The sequence below is a fragment of the Eptatretus burgeri genome, chromosome 1 (assembly GCF_056783735.1).
Source record: "Eptatretus burgeri isolate ZD-2024b chromosome 1, Ebu_testis_v1, whole genome shotgun sequence".
NCBI lineage: Eukaryota > Metazoa > Chordata > Myxini > Myxiniformes > Myxinidae > Eptatretus > Eptatretus burgeri.
Genome location: NC_140961.1, coordinates 19,402,901 through 19,423,950, shown reverse-complemented (window position 1 = coordinate 19,423,950; position 21,050 = coordinate 19,402,901). Strand labels below are relative to the sequence as shown.

Here is a 21,050-nt window from a genome sequence, read left to right as displayed (position 1 = left end):
CCCAGCTACCTACCTTCCCAGCTGGCACACTGACATCGATATAAAAGGACATCAATGTTGAGCCAACGTCAATGTGTTCACCTTGGTATCATGTGCGTAGACTGTAGTGTATAATACAATTGGTATAGTTTGTAGTTAATATCTACAATTTGTATTAACAACACACCGGTAAAGCCAGAAGACAGATCTTCTGTTTTGGTAACATGTTTGCGGAGCGTTTCTTGCTATATCTCGTGTCCGCCATATGGAATAACAAGGATGTTGCGCCATGGAGGAGCCATTCAACTGTGGCTCAGTAACAGGATATTTGGTCCATGATAGCCGGGTGGTTCCTCTTTATGCACCTTTCATAACCAGGAGGGGTTAACTAGCGATAACGCACTTATCTCAGTGGTGGTTAACGTTCGTTGTTCCACGACACTTTAAGGGAAACAACCAAAGTCGAATTCAAAAACTCGATTTATGGTAATTACTTCATTATATCTCATCATTCTCAATTAATGAGATTTTCATTCTCCACGACGATCTGAGGTTTCCTGGAGGAACGGGTGTGTGCGAATGAACACTGAGATTAGAGGGATACAAAGCAGGCTTTCCACATCCAGGTTCAAGAGTGGTACAATAAAGTAATCTTCCAAAGTCCATAGATATATCCACAAAACCTGTAGTTTAATAAGCAGGTCCAATCAATGGGATTGTAAATGGGAACCTAAACTCTTTATCAAAAGTTGTATCAAGTGATCCAACCAATTTTATGTCACTGGGAGCTTATTTATCGCAGGTATAACAGGTTTTTATCTACGTTACAGGTAACATGAGGGTGGCTGCCATGCCACGCCATGAGTTGTGTGAGGCCGCGACGGCATAAGTAACTCGAGGGTGGCCGCCATCTGCAGGTTACTCAGAAGCTGCCGCAGGTGACAGGTGGGTGGCCACCATGCAATAGGTAGCTCGAGGGTGGCCGCCATGCCTCAGGTAACTCGTGCGAGGCCAGTATATGTTGCCGTGGGGAATTCATTGATTAGTTGTCTCTCAAACGCATGTGGCATAAATATGATCCATGAAATATCATGATTTGTTTTCAATAAGATGAAAATCCAGGACCAAAAGCACTCATTGGTGAACACGCTAACTGAGGAAACCCATGACTCCAAACCTTAAAACCTGCTCTCTGTGGCAATGATATCACACTGTCTCGTATATCTCACAGATGGCAATGTGGAATGTGTTTATACATGTGGGGTTTTTTGCTTGGGATAACCAACCTGGAGTAACGTGACACCATTATAGGTGACACGTGACACCGTGACACCATCAGGGCAACACAGTCTTCGGAATATGTCTAATCGTGTGTGGGGCAGCCGAGCAGAGGTTGCAGGTGTCATTGAGTCCATGTTTGTGTTGTAAAAGCTGTTGGTGGTGTCACAGTGGAGGCATGAAATGTGAACATGATCAGACCTGGCGGATCATTTCTGTGTCTCGTTGATGGGTGGAAGTTTAGTGCCCACGATTCTGTTGGTGTTGTCGAGAGTTGGTAGCTGAGTTTGTGTCTTGTAATACTTCTTTCCTCTCTTCTGGGTCCTACGTGACTTATGTTTGTATGATAGTCCAAGAGGATGACAGCTTGTTGTTTCTCTGATGGCATGTTGTCTGTGCTAGTCATGGCTGAATGTGAGGGTGTTGTGCTGCTGTTAGACTTGATGGTGATGTTTATAAATTTGTACATGTGTATGGTGTTGGTTGAGTGATTTTTTTTTTTAAATATTTCCCTTTGAAATGGATAAGTATTTGGTAGTTGTGGTTGTAATGATCATCATGAGCTGTTTGATGTGGATGTCAATGCTGGTGGTGATGTTAATGTCGAGTTGTTCGAATTGTTGTTCAGTGCCATGTTTAAAATTGGCCTGTATTGCTCTTTTGTAATTGGTGTATATTTAGCCCATCCCCACACACAACAAGAGACATGGTTTTGCAATAGCATTGTGTGTCTGACTGTCTGTCTGTTTGGGCCGTAACTTTTTTACCTTTTGTCATCAAATTTTCAACAAAGCTTTATTACGAGAATATGGAGAAGAGGAATTAATAATTTGTCAAAAGGTCAAACACCCAGGTGTCATTCATGCACTTCCTTGGAGTTCTCTTAATATGCATGCAAAGTTTCAGGCTGCTAAGTTTTATGGTTTTGGAGTTATGGAGGAGACACACACAGACACACTGACTGACACACATTTATTATGAAAGATGTGGGTTGCACTGTAGGCATCTGAAAATAGAGCGCACAAGGTGTGAAGCGAATTGATAATTCACGAGTGTTAAAATGAATAAGTTGAAGGTAAGAAAGTGAAGCTCGAAGATGAGTTTATGCACGTCAGACAAGGTTGTATTGAATATTGGTGTACCTTACAATAACATTATTCGTCAATGGATAAATGAACACTCTATAGAGGATTTTAGCATGGGATGCCACCACCAGGAACCACCACCAGGAACCACCACCAAGTGCTCAGATGAGAACACCGTAAGGGCTAAGCATTGTAAGTGTAGTTTCTCTGGTTCACGATCAGTGAACAACCAGGGATCTATGACATGCATTTATAAACATGTTGCAAGATTGTACTTCTGGAAATCCTTCATTGTGTGAAAGAAGTTTCAGCAAAGAAAAAACTGTCTTTTTGACAGTTTCAGTCTGTTAGGTTCGGAGAAAAAGATGATTTTGTCCATTTGGATGTCTGCTATATGTACTGTACGTATCATATTTCCTGGTCGTAGTGTTTCCATCAATACATTGCCTCCACAGTTTTATATCACAAACCAAGGACATCTTCATCGTAAAACTTTTAAAACACCACTATAATCTTGAACTTGAAGATAGATGCCAATTTGTTTTTCAAGCCCAAAGTCCGACAATGTGGCGTCTTGCATAGAATTGTAGATAAAATCATGGAACCGCATAAACGTCTAAGTGACATTGTATCCTACAGTCAAGTCAAATATCCAGGGGACTTACTCTTACTTTCTCATTAAAACAGCCGAACTGGCAGAATGGCTGAGAGGTATTGGCCCTCGAAGCTCTCCGTCCTGGGATTGAATCCGATCCAGCTCTAAATTAACATCCTTCTACTTCACAGGCAGGGTTATTCATCAATGCGTGTTTCGTTCTTCGAATGGATGTGAAATGGGAATCTGCCGGCATTAGTTGGTGGACGTTAAAGATCTCACGGCGTCCTTCACGAAGAGGAGGCGAGTTATCACCGGCACCCTGAACAAATTACCAACTCCTCTAACCTACAGGGGGCAGCACAACTGGGCCCCCCAGCAAATGATGCAACCGGCTGCATTCAAAAATATAAGGGATTCAAACAGCCATTGCATGCTGTCATCCTGAAAAACTTCCATTTCAGATATTTCCAGTACCATCACTTATTCAGAGGTTTGATGAACAACATGTTGCACGAATAAGCTTCAAATGAGACTGCACTTATTTTAATTACTGAGATGAGTTAAAGTGTTGTTATCACGCATTGTTGGAGAGTGTGTGTGCGCGCGCGTCTGTCTGCAGAAATGGCTCTAGTTTTCATCTTCTTGACATTGCTTTGTGTCTGGGGTGCGAATGCTTCCCCTGTGATCAACCATCGACCTATTATCGGTGAGTCCGTCCGGGAGCATGTGTGATAAGGTTTGCAAACTTTACCATGAAAAATGCAACTGCACGTGTTATTAACCTCCGCCATCGAAGATGGACGGAGGTTACTGTTTTCACCCCTGTCTGTTTGTTTGTGAACAGTATTACGGAAAAACTCCTCAACGGATTTCGACGAAACTTGGTGGGGGGATTAGGTATGGTCCACGGATCCTGCCATTAGATTTTGGACTTGGTCCAAAGTCGAATATGGCCGCTATGGCGGCCATTTTGAAAAAATATTTGAATTTTTGTTTTTGCATTTCTACATGTTTTAAGTGATTTCCAACCAAAAAAAAAGTTGGAGGAAAAAAAAAAAATTTGCAACTTTTTTCAAAAAAATTTCGATTTTATTTGAAAAATATTTGAATTTTTTTTGCATTTCTACATGTTTTAAGTGATTTCCAACACCCTCCCCCCCAAAAAAAATTTGTTGGAGAGAAAAAAAACAGAAATTTTGCACCTTTTTTTTTCAAAAAAATTCCGATATTATTTTTTCCCTCCACTCCCACCTCATGCTTATGTGTACTGTACCACCACCAAACAGTGATGATTCCGTTTACACCTCACGATCCGAAAACATGGACCAACTTCTCTCTTTTCATCCAAACTCTCTCTCTCTCTCTCTCCTCATATGTGGTGACTTCAATTGTCATCATGCCAGTTAGCTAGGTGTGGGTACCGCCCTCACCTGTCATGGCACTTCAGCAAAAGCTTTCTGTGACTCATTGGGACTGACTCAATCAGTCAATTTCCCAACACAGATCTCAACCAATGGTACTCTATCTCTTCTGGATCTGATTTTGACAAATTTCCCTGACAATATCTGCTGCTCTTCCTCCGCTCCAATTGGTTCTTCTGACCACGTGCTTGTCAAAGTGGACATCACTCTGGCCATTATTAGAGAACCACCTCAGTGCCGTCGCGTCTGACATTTCACTCAAGCCGACTGGCAGGGTCTCCAAGCAGCCATCAAACTTATCGACTGGTCTCCCATCGCTACTTTCTCCAACATCAACTCATCCTGGGAATTCTTTCAAAGAAACTTGCTCTCCCTCATGCACAGATTTATCCCCTCTCGTCTTCAGTTGTCCTACCCTTCCTCCCGCCCATGGTTCACTGAAGCTTGTGGCGAGTCAGTTGTCCTGAAACAACTTGCCTTTGCCTCATGGAAAGTAAACCCAACTGAGGGTAATCTCAGTTCCCTCCATAAAGCTCAAAACAAGTGTGTATCTACCCTCAGGAGAGCCAGAAAACAACATCTTTCTTAGCTCAAGTCTGAACTTTCAAACCTCTCTCCCTCCTCCAAATCCTGGTGGTGTCTTATCAAATCTGTTTCTGGTGTATGTTCCCCCTCCATCCCCTCCCTTACCTCAAATGGCCGCACTGCTGATACCGCACATGAAAAGGCTGAATGCCTAAACTTGGTGTTTGCATCAAAATCTTGTGTCCAAAACCCATCGCTTCCTGTACCCACCTTACCCAGTCGCAACCTCCAAAGCCAGTTGGTGACTGGGAATCCTTCATCGTGCAAAGGCCTTCCTCGGCCCACCTGAGCTCCTGACCACATACAAAGCTTTCGTCTGCAGCCTGGTGGAGTACTGCTCTCCCGGCTGAGCTGGTGCTCCTGCCTCCCACCTTTCTCGGCTTCACGCTGTGGAAACCAAGGCATTTCGGATCATTGGCATCTCCTGCGATGAGGCTGAGTCTTTGGGCCTCTCACTCTTTCACCAAAGGCAGGTCGGTGGTCTTTCTGTCTTCTACCATCTCCTCTCCAGTCTCGCCCCCACCCCCACTCTGTCTGCGATTTGTCCCCACCATATTTCCTCAGGGTGCTCAAGGTCCGCCAAAACCCCCCTTCTGGTGAAAATACCAAAATCAAGAATCACTGCTCACCGTCACTCTTTTATTCCTCTTTTTTCCCGCCTTTGGAATGAACTCCCTCACTCTATTCAATCCCATTCTTCTCGCTGGGCCTTCAAAACCGCAGTTCACCACCACCTCTTATCATCCCCCATCCAAATCCTCGATCTTTTCTACCCCCGTTAATCCACCCCAAAACCACCTCCTTCAAATTCCCTGCTTTCCTTCGCGAAAGTCCCTGTAATGTCCATCTTGTATACCCCGTGTTCCCCGCCCCATTCCTCTCCCTTCCACAGATCTCCTAATGTCCCTGTTCCCCACTGTTTTGTCCTTCCCACTGCCACCCCTCTTGTCTCATGCCCCCTTTGCATTGCGTTGTGTTTTAGCTCTTAAACGAGCCTCGACAAGGTATACAAAAATAATAATCATAACAAAAAAACAATGCATCCCCCTCCCTGGAACCGTAGCTTCTGCACAGTTCAATGCAGGCGTTATCATTTCAGCCTATCCACTTTCCGACTCACACCTAATTAGCCTATGAAATAAATTAGGAGAGGCTGTGAGAAGCGAGCCAAAGCTAACTTACCTATTCTCCTTAACGTTCCACACCGCTTAAACACAACAATTCAAATATTTGCAAACTCTTGTTTCCTCGTTCCTAACTCCTTGCGCAGGTAGAAAATTTCAGAAAGCACACAGAAATCTCCCGGAACAGATGAAACCTTAACCAAAAATTATTGAACATTTGTACAACCCCCTTCTCAAGATTGCGTTCCCCGGTGGATGCTACAATACCCAAGGTTACCTGCAGAGCCATCCCAATTTACCTGATCCAAATTTCCACGAGTCCTCTCAAATGTACAGGTTAGTGACAAGGATCCAGTGAACCTTCCCTCACACACACACACACACACACACACACACACACACACACACACACACACACACACACACACACACACACACACACCCAATATCAATCATTCATTCCAACCCTGCAAGACCAGAGCTTAATTGTTATTACACACATGTGTGATCCTCAACTCGGTAGCGGGGAGGTACCGTATAACAACGATGGTGGGGGCGCATCCCGTTGTGGTGCCCACAGTCCTAAAACAAGTTGCCTGACTTACGACTTCTTTGCACTCCTTCAACTATTCGGTTCCTGACAGCCAAACAGCTCTTTTGCTGCACGCCCCACCGGGGAGGGTCTTCTCACCATCCAGCCTCTCTCTGCCTCATCCGGGTCACCCAATCAAGCCTTCTCTCCGATGGGTCCCCATTTCCAGGCACCACCGGCTACCAGGGACAATTACCTCGTGGAGGGGGGTGGGAGGGGTGGGGAGCAGTGCCATATATAAAGAGAGTCTGGCCAACTATTGTCTCGATCATGCTGCGCTCTGATTGGTCAATACCCGGTCACGTGCGTTGCTGGCGCCATGTTGCAGCCCAACTCAACGCGAGTGAATTTTGGAGTGAAATTAGAATTGTTTTCGCCGTCTTTTCACGTTTTCTCGTCAGATTTTGACTATTTTGATGACACAATGGTGTGCTGTGTGGCAGTGGGGTGTTCTGTGCGTCCCGGACAAGGCGTGAAAATGTACCGCTTCCCCAGGGACCCGGAAAGACGTCGCCGTTGGGCTGTAAATGTGAAAAGGCGTAGCCAGGCTGAGGCAGACGAGGCAGTTGCCTCGTTGCTCATTTCCTGAAATATGATCTGGCCTGAGCCCTCTGGCCATCTGAGCTCCCTGGGGAGTAAACTATCAAAGCTACCCGGCAGTGCTCTGAATACTCTTATCTCCACTCCTATCACAATACCTAAATAGGATAGTTCATCTCTTTTCGCCTCATCGCTTTTGGACCTCTGGCTACGCCCTTGAAATGGAGAACTGGACTCCACACGACAATGCCTACCTTTGTGCAGTAAGTAGCGGTGGTTTGCAGTTCCCTTCTGACGTCGGATCGGAGTATCTAGGTTAAAGTCAGATTGAATGGATGCCTGTCGGATCGGATCAGATCGGAGCGCTGAAACAGCTCGGAATCCGAAATAATGGGACGTAATCCGATGCCGAAATTTCACTAATGCGTAAGTAGTGAACACCAGATTTGCAAAAAATCCGATCCGATACACGCCACCAGCCGTAAGTAACTTTCTTACATTGGTTTTATCCATATTAGCTTAGGAAATAGTATTTGTAGTTTTCCCGTAATATTCAATCCCTTCAACTGACGACAGTCGTCAAGTGGAACAAAATGCACTGACAACGTAGCTGGATGACAGCAGCTGCTCACTGTTTTTCATTTCTAATCTTTATCTGATGTGTATTTCCCCGGGATTCCCAGCGTAAGTTTCTCTGGAAATCGTTCCAGAGAAATCTCAGGAATTTCCCGTCCCGGGGTTCTCGACTGCAAATCATATTTGGAAACTTTCATCGACTTCGAACTGAGTGTCAACAAGTACTTCAATTTTCCGTTTTTTTGTTTCTTCAGAAGCATTTCGACGACAGTCAGTATGAAAACAGGAGGGTTGATAGTTCAAGACCACTCAAGCACAATGCCGTCCCGACTGTCTTCCCGCATGTTGTGCCTGTCACGAAAAGGAAGCCGAGGAAACGACCCCATGACGAGACGACACCACAGAAGGAGCCCATCCCAGATCACACATACACAAAACAAGACATGCCTGTGAATGACGACAACAACCAAGATGTCCAGCTCGTTGACCTTGCCTCCGATGCCCCTGTAATGCCAGCTGAAACCAACCAGGGTCCTGACTACGACGCCAAGATCGCAGCAGTGGAGGCGAAAGTGGTCTCTCTCAAGTGGCGGTTTACATGAGGCACAGTGGGACAAACGCAAACAAGCCAGGGAGCTCGTCACTCTAAAGGCGAATGTCCAGAAAGTTTTCAACCTCGATCAGATCAACAAGCTGTCTCGTCTCAGCACAAGGGGTACTCAATGGTCAGAAGAAACCTACAAGAAGGCTCTGCAACTCTACTTTGCATGTGGCAGTACCGACTATGAAGTTCTGTTGTCGCAACACCAGCCGCTGCCATCGTTTCATTCGATACGATGGAAGATGGAGGTTATTGTGATGGAACCTGGTATTCTTTATAAAGTGTTCGACTTCCTCCAGCTGAAGGTTGCTACCATGAAGGAACCGGAGCGTGAGTGCTGCCTAACGCTGGATGAAATGACAATTGAAGTGGGATTGCAGTTCGACATCATCCAGTAGTTTGCGCGGAAATGTAACTTTGCCAGGACATGGTGGTGCTGCAACTCATGCCATCGTATTCATGCTGGCTGGCATCGCCTCCAGATGGAAGCAAACAATTGCCTATCATTTTATGGGCAATTTGGTGAACGGAGCCTACTTCCAGCCACTTGTGACTGAAATCGTACAGCAGGCTCATGTCATTGGGCTCCACGTCAATGCAGACACATGTGACATGGGTAGTGCCAATCGAGCAATGTTCAAGAACTTCGGACTGGTTAGTTTGAAGCACGCAGTGACAGTCAATCGAATTCCCCACCCATGCGCTGACGGCAGGTTCCTACACTTCATGTATGTACCGCACCTGATCAAGAATGTCAAGGCGGGTATGGTGAATGGGAACTAATTCAAGCTCGGTGGTGATATCGTCTCCAGGCATGATCTGCCTTCAAATGTCGTCAGCCTGGGGGCAATCAAGGAACTGGTGACATTTCAGGTCAATGACGATCTGAAACTGACGCCCAATCTCGGCATGGAAATTGTGTCGAACACCGCCCATTTCGACAAAATGAAAGTGGGAAAGGCATTGAATTTTTTTTAGTAAGTCGGTCAGTGCTGGGCTGCACTACCTGGTGGAAAACGAAGGTTTTGACAACGCGTTGCTAGCGACTGCCTGGTTTTTGGACTTTATGAACACCTGGTTCGACCTGATGTCCAGCCGTCACCCCGCCACAGCGCTCAGTTCAGCGAATACGTGTGCTTACGAGAAGGCGATCCGGCACCTTGAAGAGATGCTGGTGATATTCGGAGGGATAGAATGTGGCAAATCGTGCAAGCCATGGCAATCCGGCGTCATATTATCGGCCTTGTCTGTGCTCGGCATTCAGAGAGAACTGCTGGCCAGGGGAAACCACTTTGTGCTCACATCCAGACTCACGCAGGATTGCCTCGAGAACCTGTTTGGGTGCATCCGATTCAAGAATCCTGTCCCAAAAGCGCTGGAATTCCGACAGGCTCTGAATCTCATAACAGTGGCGTAATTTCTGAAGTGTCCCGCGTCCGGTAATTATCTCAAGGATGACCGGTCATTTTTAGCGGATTTTCTCAACACTCCGAAAGAGAAACCGGCGACACCAGACGAATGTGACGAGGACACATTCAGCTATTTGATTGGAGAGCTGCCTCCTGATCCTCTCAGCAAAGCCCAAGAGAGCAGCTTGTATTATCTGGCTGGCTACTGTATCTCTTCCATCTCCAAATCCTGGACACATTGCACCACTTGCCTGGAAGCTGCGGAGGACCGCCGAAAGTCTCTTTTGCAGGGCAGTCATGAGGCGATAACAAGACTGAAGGAGTACAAAGAAGGCGCTTTGACTCATTGCAGTGATGAGGCTGTCAAGCTGTTCAGAGAAGGAGAGAAGCAGTTCAGGATGGTGTAGGACCAGTTGAATGGGCATAACCTGGTTGACAAACTTGTCCGTCATCTGTCAGCTTTCTCAGTTGATATTCCCGACTGCCACGATCTGAAAACGAAGCTACTAACAAAGTTTTTCACTGTGCGTCTGTACATCTATTCCAAAGCGCAAAATTCGATCCGTGTCAGCCAGGCAAAAGTTGGTACTGCCAGTCAACTCAGCAGCAAGAGCGCAGCAATGAGAGCGTGTGTGAAAAAATTCAGTAGAACTGAGCTTGGTGTCAGTTGTTCGTATTAACCCCTTCAGGACGACGGGAGGCGGCCATAACCGCCTGGCGGTTATAACCGCCTCCCATCCTGAAGGGGTCGTCATATGGAGAAGAACCGAAGATGGTTTTGACTTTTAACCCCTTATGGACGGGTGACGACTATAACCGCTATTGCTGTAGCGGTTATAGCCGTCTACCGTCCTGGCCATCTATAGCCGTCTACCGTACTTTTTCGTTTTGGCATTTTATGAATCTTGTACTCTGTAATTCTGGGTCATGTTTCTTCTAATTCATCTCGAGGAGCTCTCCGAACCATGGTTGGCTTTGCTGAACTGGTCAATTTTGCGCTAGATTTCTAGCCTCTGTGGTTCGTGCGATACACAGGTTTCCATAGGTTCAGGCAAGAAATATTGTACAGTCAAGAAATAGATTAGTCTGTCCTCAGTATGCGACTTGTGGTATTATGCCACCTTTTTTTTATATTATTTTTGGGTGGGTTTATTAGCATCCAGAATACACCATCTTGTAGAGCGACTTATTTTCGAGCAAAGCTCAAAATTTGAAGTCGAAACTTCCATTACTTTTTGTGTAAGAAGGAAAATGCCCGTTCATATCGCACTGCGCGGATGCTCCCGCATAGCCAGAATCACGCTGGCTGGGATGCAATACGGCGCCTGTCTTGCCAGTTGGCCAGACTCTCTTTATATACGGCACTGTTGGGGAGTCCTCAGTCACCGCTCCTCCAGAGCTTGATCCATTCCTGCAGACGCACATATTTTCCCCACCCACGCAATCCAACATCTCATTTCCTCCCCAGTTGCCATTCAATTCTCAAACATTGCAATGCAAAAATGGTGATCGTGTTCCTCCACTACCATGGCCTGCTTACATGTTATAATCCGCATTCATTCTCCAAACGCAATTCAATGCTTTACACATAACAGACATCAATACCACAAGACAATTCTGGTTTCCAAACCAATCCCTTTACTGACAACTGAGTCACTCTCACCCGCTCTCATCCTAATTAGCCATGTCCCAATTTCTAAGCAAAACTGAACTCTTGAGACAGTAAGCATCGAGGCACCTAACTCAAAGTACGGGTCATCGCAGGTTGGTCGGTTCCAAGAGTGTCATCCATCCCTTCTAGTTTTCTTCGCACCGTTCCAAATCCACTCCTGTGGATTCGTTGCAGGCGCCAGGCTGAGGGTGGAACAAAGTCATTGTCGTGGTAAAACTCCAAAGACCGCCCTTGGTTGAATCGGTTTATTGGTCATGTGTACTGAGAAAAGCAAAGCATCAATTGGCTTTGAAACTCCTCTGGCTCTCAAGTGCCAGGGGACTGACTTATGTACAAATTGGAAAGAGGGATGGGTCATGTGAAGGACATCTGACACTGACTAATCACCATGTGATGTTTTGCACAGAAAATAAATAATTCAGACTTGCAAAGAGGGGAGAAGGGGGAAGGAGCACTCAAAGTCTGTCAGCAGAGCTAAGGTCGAATAAGTTCACTCCCTCAGTACAATGCATTATTGACACAAGTTATGCAATAATTCATGACAACTGACTTGCCTCACACATCACAAGACAGAGGCATAACTGCACTTTTCAGCTCAAAGAGGAAGTACGAGAAGAGCAAGTACAGAAATCAAACCACAAGGCCACGAAGGCACTTTACTTTAACAAATCAGCTTTTAGCATTTCAAAATGTAATTGATACAAAAACACCATGGCCTGGTGATAGTCCTGTGATTCAGAGCTTTATGATCACCTTACATGGCCACAAGTGGTTGATGTAGACCATTATGCACATTTTAAAAGATGGGATTTATTTTTCACTTCCACAACTCTCTTTCAGCAGATCTTTTTCATCGGGTTCTTCTGTAATGCTGGGTTCTGGAATCAGCAAAGGCTGTGGTTCTGGTTCTGATTCAAGTTCTGGCTCTTCCTCATCTGGAATCACTAAAACTGGACTCACATGCTCAGCCAGTGCAGATGCCCTCATGTCTGTCCCCTGCTCCCCATCACACCACAGTTGCACCTCCATGGAATGGGAAATTCGGAGATTCAGATCTGGTATGACCTGGGTGAGAAGTGGCAGACGACACTGTCCAGCCTGCATCATGGAGACAGTGTGTGATAGATCCAAAGATGCAAAACCTGCTTCAAAAGGGCTGAGCTCACTGTCCATATCGGCAAACAGCTCCACAGTCAGCTGAAAAACGGTGCCAATGCCACTCTTTCACGCAGCGCCAAGCTCCCCGCCCATCATCGCCAAGCCAGGTGGAAAGGACCGGCCACCCAATGTGGAAGTCAACTTCCTCCACGATCAACACGATGTAGGTGGCCACAAGCCCACTACAATGGTCATGAAGGCGGCTTAACATGCGATCAAGCTTCCCCAGCTGAGCAACTGGAAGTGAGGAATCCTGCAGAACATTGTGGTGTCCATCATGCAAAAGCTTGTGGAGCAAATTGCGGAACTTCCAGCTGAGAACAGAGTTGCTGGAAAGGGAGAAAGTGCCTACGACATTCCAGAAGGTGTTGGCACCTTGTCCTCAGTGGCTGCTCAAGATGCAAATGCAGACCTGTTTCTCTTCCAAGCCTGTACTTGACTCACTTTGGCTTAATTCAAGATGAGCCTCCCGCTCAAGCAACAGGAATTGACAGCTGCTGCAACTTTTGTCCTCAACACATTCTTCTTGGGATTGCTCCAATTCTGGCTCGAAAAAACAAACTTCAAGACTTGCTTTCCTGTGAATGCCAAATTCAGGAAGTAATGCTTCAGGAAGATTACTTTCCTCACCCAGCACCTAAACAACTTCAATGTCATTTTCCTTCGCAGTATCCAATGTATCCTTCCCGACTGTACAATCATCGAAAGACATTTCTGTGGATCCATTCTCAACTACAGCAGCACCATCTGCATTACAACAGCGAGAAGCATTACACTCATCATAACCTTCTGCCTTGATGTCACTTCCACACGGTTCATAAACAGTGAGTAATTCGCCTTCACAATTATCATCCAAATCTGAACTTTGAGATTGGTTTTGCATATTCATTTCAAAACCATCACTCTCCCACTTGTCTATTTGACAAGCATCCTGCTCTTCCTCTTGAAGTCCATCTGTGACTGTTAAACTGTCTTTCACTTTTTCAAATTGGGCAATTCTCTCTCCAGAGTTTACATCATCAAGCTTGCTTTCGATCGTTTCACGAACAGCCACTTGCTCTGTACTTGGCAAGTCAACGTTACTGTCACTTTTCTCAAATTCATGTTTTGCAATAGGTTCAAATACTGACTCTGCCAAATCTGCTCGACTATTTTCAGTAGCATCCCCAGTGTCAAAGTGCAGAAAGTCCAGTTTAACTTCACCTTTGGCTTCGTACCAGTCGGCCAGCCCAAGCATGGTCTCAACAGAACCGTCAATGTCACCATTGAGAATAACAGGAACTTTTGGTTCTATAACCTCTCCCTTGATGGTATTATCCCAAGTGTTCAACTGCTCCTGTAACATCTCATCCCACAAGCCTTTATCAACAAACACCTGCTCTTGTTCTGTTACACGAGTTTCAAACTTTTGCACTTCCTCAGCCAAACCACCACCCTGGCGTTTACAAAATCCCAATTCCTCTACCTGCTGTTGCATTCTGGCATCCACACAAGCACGATAGCCCTCCAGGTCCTCATTTGCTTCGTCAATTATTTTCCTTGTTGACCCAATTTCTTCTAATAACATTTCTTTCTCAATTTCCCCCATTTCACTCCTTTGTTCATCAATTTCGTTTTTCATTCCATCAAACCTGTCCCTTCAATTCACTCTTTCTTTTATTCATTCATTCAATCATTTCCTTCATGTTTTTCTTTTGTTCATCAATGGTGTTTTCCAATCGTACAAACATTTCCCTTCGTTCATTCATTTGTTCATTAATATTCCCCTTCAATTCACTCATTTCATTCTTTTGTTCATTAATTTGATGCTTCAATTAATACATTTGTTTATTCATTTTTTCATCCCTTTGTTCATTTTGTCTCCTCAATAAATTACTTTGTTTATTCATTTTTGCATTAATTTTAATTAACATCTCACACATGACCTGGATGGTCATCGCACCCGCTCCCTGCATCTCACTTTCCACCACTGTGGGGGGAGGAGGGACTGACGCTTGGGATGGTGGAGGCTCCTACCTTATCAACATCATTTAGCTCTGCCCCCCGGCTCACTTCCTTCATGGTCACCATCTAGCACAGTGGTTCCCAACCTGTGGTACACGAGGGCCTTCCAGGTGGTTCGCGAGCACTTTCGGGCTCAACCTTTAAAATAATGATTTGGCCTGATACATCTGGGAACCCTGATACACACTCGGAGCTGGCAGTTATCCTGCTGCCTCCATACTGTGAATGTGGAGGTGTCCGATCCTACACATTTTTTTTTTTTTTTTTTTTTTTTTTTTTTTGTATACCTTGGTCGAGGCTCGTATGAGAGCTAACACACAACTCACAGCAAGGAAGCATGAGACAAGAGGGGTGGGAGTGGAAGGGACAAAACATTGGGGAACAGACACAGGTGAACTGTGGAAGGGAGAGGGATGGGGATGGGACGGGGAACATGGCGAGGAGAAGATGGACATTACAGGGACTTTCAGGAAGGAAAGCAGGAGAATTGAAGGAAGTGGGCATGGGTGGATTATCGGGGGTAGAAAAGATCGAGGATTTGGATGGGGGAAGATAAGAGGTGGTGGTGAACAGCTGTTTTGAAAGCCTGGAGGGAAGAATGGGAAAGAATAGAGTGAGGAAGTTTATTCCAAAGGCGGGAAAAAGAGGAATGAAAGAGTGAAGATGAGCAGTGATTCGTGATTTTGGTAGTTTTACCAGAAGGGGTTGTTGGCGGACCTTGAGCGCCCTGTGGAAATGTGGTTGGGACAAATCGCAGAGAGAGCAGGGGGGGCAAGGCTGGAGAGGAGTCGGTAGAAGACAGAAAGACCACCGACCAACCTGCGGTGATTGAGTGAGAGGCCCAAAGACTCAGCTTCATTGCGGGAGATGCCAATGATCTTAAAAGCCCTGGTTTCGACAGCGTGAAGTCGAGAAAGGTGGGAGGCAGGAGCACCAGCCCAGAGGGGAGAGCAGTACTCCATCAGGCTACGGACAAAAGCTTTGTAAGTAGTCAGGAGCTCAAGAGGGCCGAGGAAGGACTTTGCACGACGGAGGATTCCCAGTCGGCGACTGGCTTTTGAGGCAAGGTTGGAAATGTGACTTTCCCAGGAAAGGTCATGGCAGATAGTGAGACCCAGAAGCTTGAAAGAAAAGATTTCTCTACATGGGAGAGCGAGCAGGGGTTCTCAGCCATGATGACCATCAAGTCAAAGCGCCAGAACCGTCTTGCTGCCCCCGGGCATGATTTCCGATGTGCTGTGAGCAAAGTTATGCCCCGCATCGACCAGCTGGTGGAGAAGAAACAGATGCAGCCCTCGCATTAAATTTTGTTCTTTGTTGACAGTTAGCTCATTTGTGTGTTCTACTTGTGAATAAATTGATATCTTATCGAATTGAGTTTTTCTGGAACCAGGTGGTACGCGGCGACGGTATGGGACCTCCAAGTGGTACTCGATCAGAAAAAGGTTGGGAACCACTGATCTAGCACAATCATCGCCAAATCGTGCACGTCCGCCATTTTCCACGCGCCTTCAATCTCCCCAGAAAAAAAATAATTCCCTTCAATAACCAAGTGTTATTTTCTCCCAACACCAATTAACTATACAATTTGTACCTCGATTACTACAACCCCCTCTCCATCGATGGGAGAGAGGTGATTGTTTAATAATTATTTAGATTCCCAATTCTTTTTCTGTCACCTTTAGATCACTCCGATACCGAATGTCGTAGTCCCGATGGATTAAAAAAAAATCCCACCCTTTATCAATAAATGCCGATCAGGGTTTGAATCGTACTACCTGACACAAGTTGTCAAGTGTGGGGAGGTTCGAAAAATCCCACTACAATGACAGCAGTTGTAGTGTCCAGTGGGTATAACCTACCTGGACAAAAAGTCAAACAGTTCAACCTTAGAGGCGAACAGTTGAGATTCTCGGGAGATTATGGCATGGGGGGGGGGGCAAGGACAGAGGCACATGGGTTTATACTCGAACCCACGACAAGTACACAACACAAGCAAACTGAAATAAATACAGGAGTTTAATGAAAATAAATCAAATATTTACAATGGTGATTATTCAAAGTGTAATAATAAAAACAGAAAGTACGGTAAAACTAAATTCCGATTTGAGGCACCTCCACACGGACTTTAATACAGACAAGGGGACAGAATAAATAAAAGACAAGCCGGTAGGTGACGAGGGATCCGCTAGGATCGAAGCGCTGGATACGATGCTTTTCATTCTGACCGATCCACCGATGAAGATTCATTGCCAAGATGTATTGGTTCACATACAATTGTTCCTCTGCCTGGCAAGATTTTTCCTATTGCGTATTTTGCCAACTGGCACTCATAAAAAATGATGGTAAATAGACACCCTATTTTTGAAGGACTACCATTTCAAAAATAATCGGTTTGCTGGTTTGTGCTGTGGAGCGTCGCGTTGCAGACATATACATACACACACACACACACACACACACACACACACACACGGAAAACCGGATAAACTTCTCTCAATGCTCTTGTTTGACCACACCTCCTGAGCCACACAATATTTTTCACAAGCCACGCCCACTTTAAATAATAAATAATTGGAGGTGGTGTGTGGGTCATGGAATAGTTTACAGTAAATAAATAATTAAAGGTGGTGTGTGGATCGTGGAATAGTTTACGGTAAATAAATAAATAATTAAAGGTGATGTGTGGATCGTGGAATAGTTTACGGTAAATAAATAAATAATTAAAGGTGATGTGTGGATCGTGGAATCGTTTACGGTAAATAAATAAATAATTGGAGGTAGTGTGGATCGTGGAATCGTTTTCGGTACGTTAATAAATAATTAAAGGTGGTGTGTGGGTCGTGGAATCGTTTACCGTAAATAAATAAATAAGGTGGTGTGTGGGTGGGGAATCGCTTTCGGTAAATAAATAAATAAATAAGGTGGTGTGTGGGTGGGGAATTGTTTTCGGTAAATAAATAAATAATTAAAGGTGGTGTCTGGGTCGTGGAATCGTTTACGGTAAATAAATAAATAAATAAATAAATAAGGTGGTGTGTGGGTCGTGGAATCGTTTACGGAAAATAAATAAATAATTGGAGGTGGTGTGTGGGTCGTGGATTCGTTTTCAGTAAATAAATAAATAAATAATTGGAGGTGGTGTTGGTGGGGAATCATTTACGGTAAATAAATAAATAATTGGAGGTGGTGTGTCGGGAGGAGAATCCGAAATGGTAAATAAATAAATAATTGGAGGTGGTGTGTGGGTGGTGGAATCATTTTCAGTAAATAAATAAATTATCGGTTTGCTGGTTTGTGCTGTGGAGCCTCGCGTTGCACACACAAACACATACACACACACACACACACACACACACACACACACACACACACACACACACACACACACGGAAAACCTGATAAACTTCTCTCAATGCTCTTGTTTGACCACACCTCCTGAGCCACACAATATTTTTCATAAGCCACGCCCACTTTCCTACTCCACTCCCACTTTTCATCAACCACGTCCACTTTCCCTAAGCTCCGCCCACTTTCCTAAGCCCCTCATAAAAAATGACGGTTTAATAGACACCCAATTTTTGAAGGACTTCCATTTCAAAAATGAAACCTCAATCAAAAATCGGCTCATGTAAAATTTACTAAATATCTTGAAGTGTTTAATTCCGAAGTCTCGCTTCTCTACATTCAAAACTGAAGGACAAGTATTGAAAATACTGTACGCGGTTTTTCGGCCGCTGCACAGCAACGGGTGGTTGCTCGGCAACGAAATTCAAATGCACACATTCCCAGACCATATGGCACCTGTTGGCAAAGTTTCATCGAAATCGGTTTGATGGTTCGTGCTGTGGAGCCTCACGTTGCAGACACACACACACACACACACACACACACACACACACACACACACACACACACACACACACACACACACACACACACACACACACACACAGACGGAAAACCCGACAATAAGGGATATCTAGCATAAATAGCGAATCCAAAAAAATCCTCCCTTTCTCCCGGCACTTAGCTGTGTGTCCAGAGATGAAGATGAATTTCTGCAGCTTAAGGTTCACCAAATGGCGTCGTCACTGCATGGGAAAATGAGTCCAAAAATGGCGCCAAGCCGCTCTCTGGACAGGAAACGTATGGGAGGTAGTTCGGGCAGTGATATTCAACACCAAGGCTCAGAAACCGCCGTGCAGCCTCTTTTCACGATCACACTTGCCGACGCCGCTCTTCTGCAAAAATGGCATCACCTTCTTCCCTGATGGTCCAACACGAGGCTCAAAGGTGCGGTCTCACATGAGCCAGCCTAACAGTCAATGGGCAGCGTCTTGCTCTATCACACGGGCAAATCCGCCTCAACACCAACATGAGAATCGTGTAGCCTTCTTCACCATGTCGAGGGAAAGCCAGCCGTAATGCCCTTCTCTTCCAACTGCCATTTCCTCACTCGCTTCTGTCCCGCCCCTTCTCTGTGTCCCGACTCAGATCCTAACTCTCTCCTTCTCTCCGACGTCACGCCCATTAATTATCCACTCCAGGGGCATGGTTTGCGAGTTGTCATCCCTGGAAGCAGGTTTCTTGCCTGCTTGGAACATGCAGCTCGGTTGTTGTTTTAAGGACGTAACCCCTTTTTATCACCGGTCTTGAAATGCAAAAATATAGGAAAAGGTCACAGGGGGCAATCACATACTATGATAAATTATCCTTAAACCCTACCTAATTTAACACAGCACCACCACCCCACCCCCACCCGTGTTGACACGTAGCAACTTAAGCTGACAGTTTCTCTCCTTAATTTACATCAAAATGTCTCCCACACCTCACACGGACTACGCTACTCTATACAATCCTATCTTTTCTATGAAATTCCTCCATCTACCCCACAAACATAACACGAGTCAGTCCAGGAGCACATGTGATAACGTTTGCAAAGTTTACCATCGAAAATGTAACTGCAGGTGTTATTTGAGCATTGTTCATCATGAAAGTGAAAATATATTGGAGGTTAAATCATTTACAACAGTATGCTTGAGGTCACTCAAAAATCGGACACTTTGGAACACGATTTGTGACCACGAGATAATGACAACATAAACCTCTGAGAAAGAAGAATGAACAGGTGGAATAAACTCCAAAGTTAAAGGGGGAGTGATTTGGGGGTAGGGGGTTAAAAGTTGAGATTGACTAGTACAATAAACGAGAGCTTTTCATTTTTCAATATACAGTACAAGTACATAACTTCCTCTGTCACCGAAGGCTGATGTTGGTATTTTTTCACCAGTTTGTTTGTGAGCAAGATATCTCAAAAAGTTGTGGACGGATTCGGAAGAAACTTGGTGGAGAGATTTGGTGTGTGACAAGGAACTAGAATTGTGACAAGGACGGCTTCCAGGCACTAGAATTTTTGTAAGTGATCCTTCACCATTGAGAGGTAGGTCCAAAACAGATATAAAGCAGGATATCTCAAAAATTTGTGGACGATACTTGGTGGACAGGTTGAGTGTGTGACAAGGAAGAATTGTTTGAATTTTGGTGAAGATCTGGATACCAGAATTTTAATGTGATTCTTCACCATTGAGAGATGGGGCCAAAAACGATATTCAGTGAAGCATATTTCAAAAAGTTAAGGATGAGTTTTGATGAAACTTGGTGGACGAGTTGGGTAGGTAACAAGAACAAGCCAATTTGATTTTGGTTGAGGTCCGGATCGAGATCTGGTATATCAGTGGGATACAAAACGTAAACTAATGAGCCTGGCGGAGGTATGCGCTCTACCGAGTGCTGTTCGAGTTGGTGTTTGCTTTTCCTATTATTTTATTGCAAGGATTTATTTTTCTACTATTTCTAAGGCACAAGGAAGAGTGTCCCAGACACACAGGACTTAATTTAAGAAAAACTCAGCCATTCCTTTTGGGGGAAGTAACTTCCTGGAACACTTTTGGTTCCGGCAGCACCATATGGTGCTGTCAACTTTCTCTCTGCCGTCAACAGGGACACTTTTAGGGAGAAATCTCTTCCCTATATACTCCCCCACCCCCTCCCATGAGATACCAACCCATCGAGTGCACCCCTGCTCTATCCTCTGAGTCTAAGTGCTGAGCATCAAGTAAGAAAGTAACATGACCATTTTTAAAATCTTTGGTATGACTTGATTAGGGTCGGAGTTGAACCGTCGGGCTCACAGACTCAGAGTGGACACTCTAACCGCAGCGTCACCGATAACCATTTTGTTCTCTGCATCTTCTATGTTGTTGTAGCACCTTTGAGATGAAATGATCACATCACATGATCAACTTCCTTTGTTTCTTTTTTGTTTTTTCACTGACTCAAAAAAAAACCAAGCTCTCATCATCATTTTGTTTATGGGAAATAATTAGGACCTGCAGACCTACCACATCCTGAAGGTAATTTATTTT

General features: G+C 44.9%; 1 protein-coding gene across 1 annotated transcript in view; it reads left to right on the top strand.

Annotated features, from left to right (window-relative positions):
• Nucleotides 1-21,050, top strand: part of LOC147033964 (gamma-glutamyl hydrolase-like) — a 50,283-nt gene that overhangs the window by 239 nt on the left and 28,994 nt on the right. Inside the window, 1 exon segment of the mRNA XM_085873862.1 lies at nt 3,560-3,646. Within this exon segment, the coding sequence (XP_085729988.1) occupies nt 3,560-3,646 (87 nt within the window).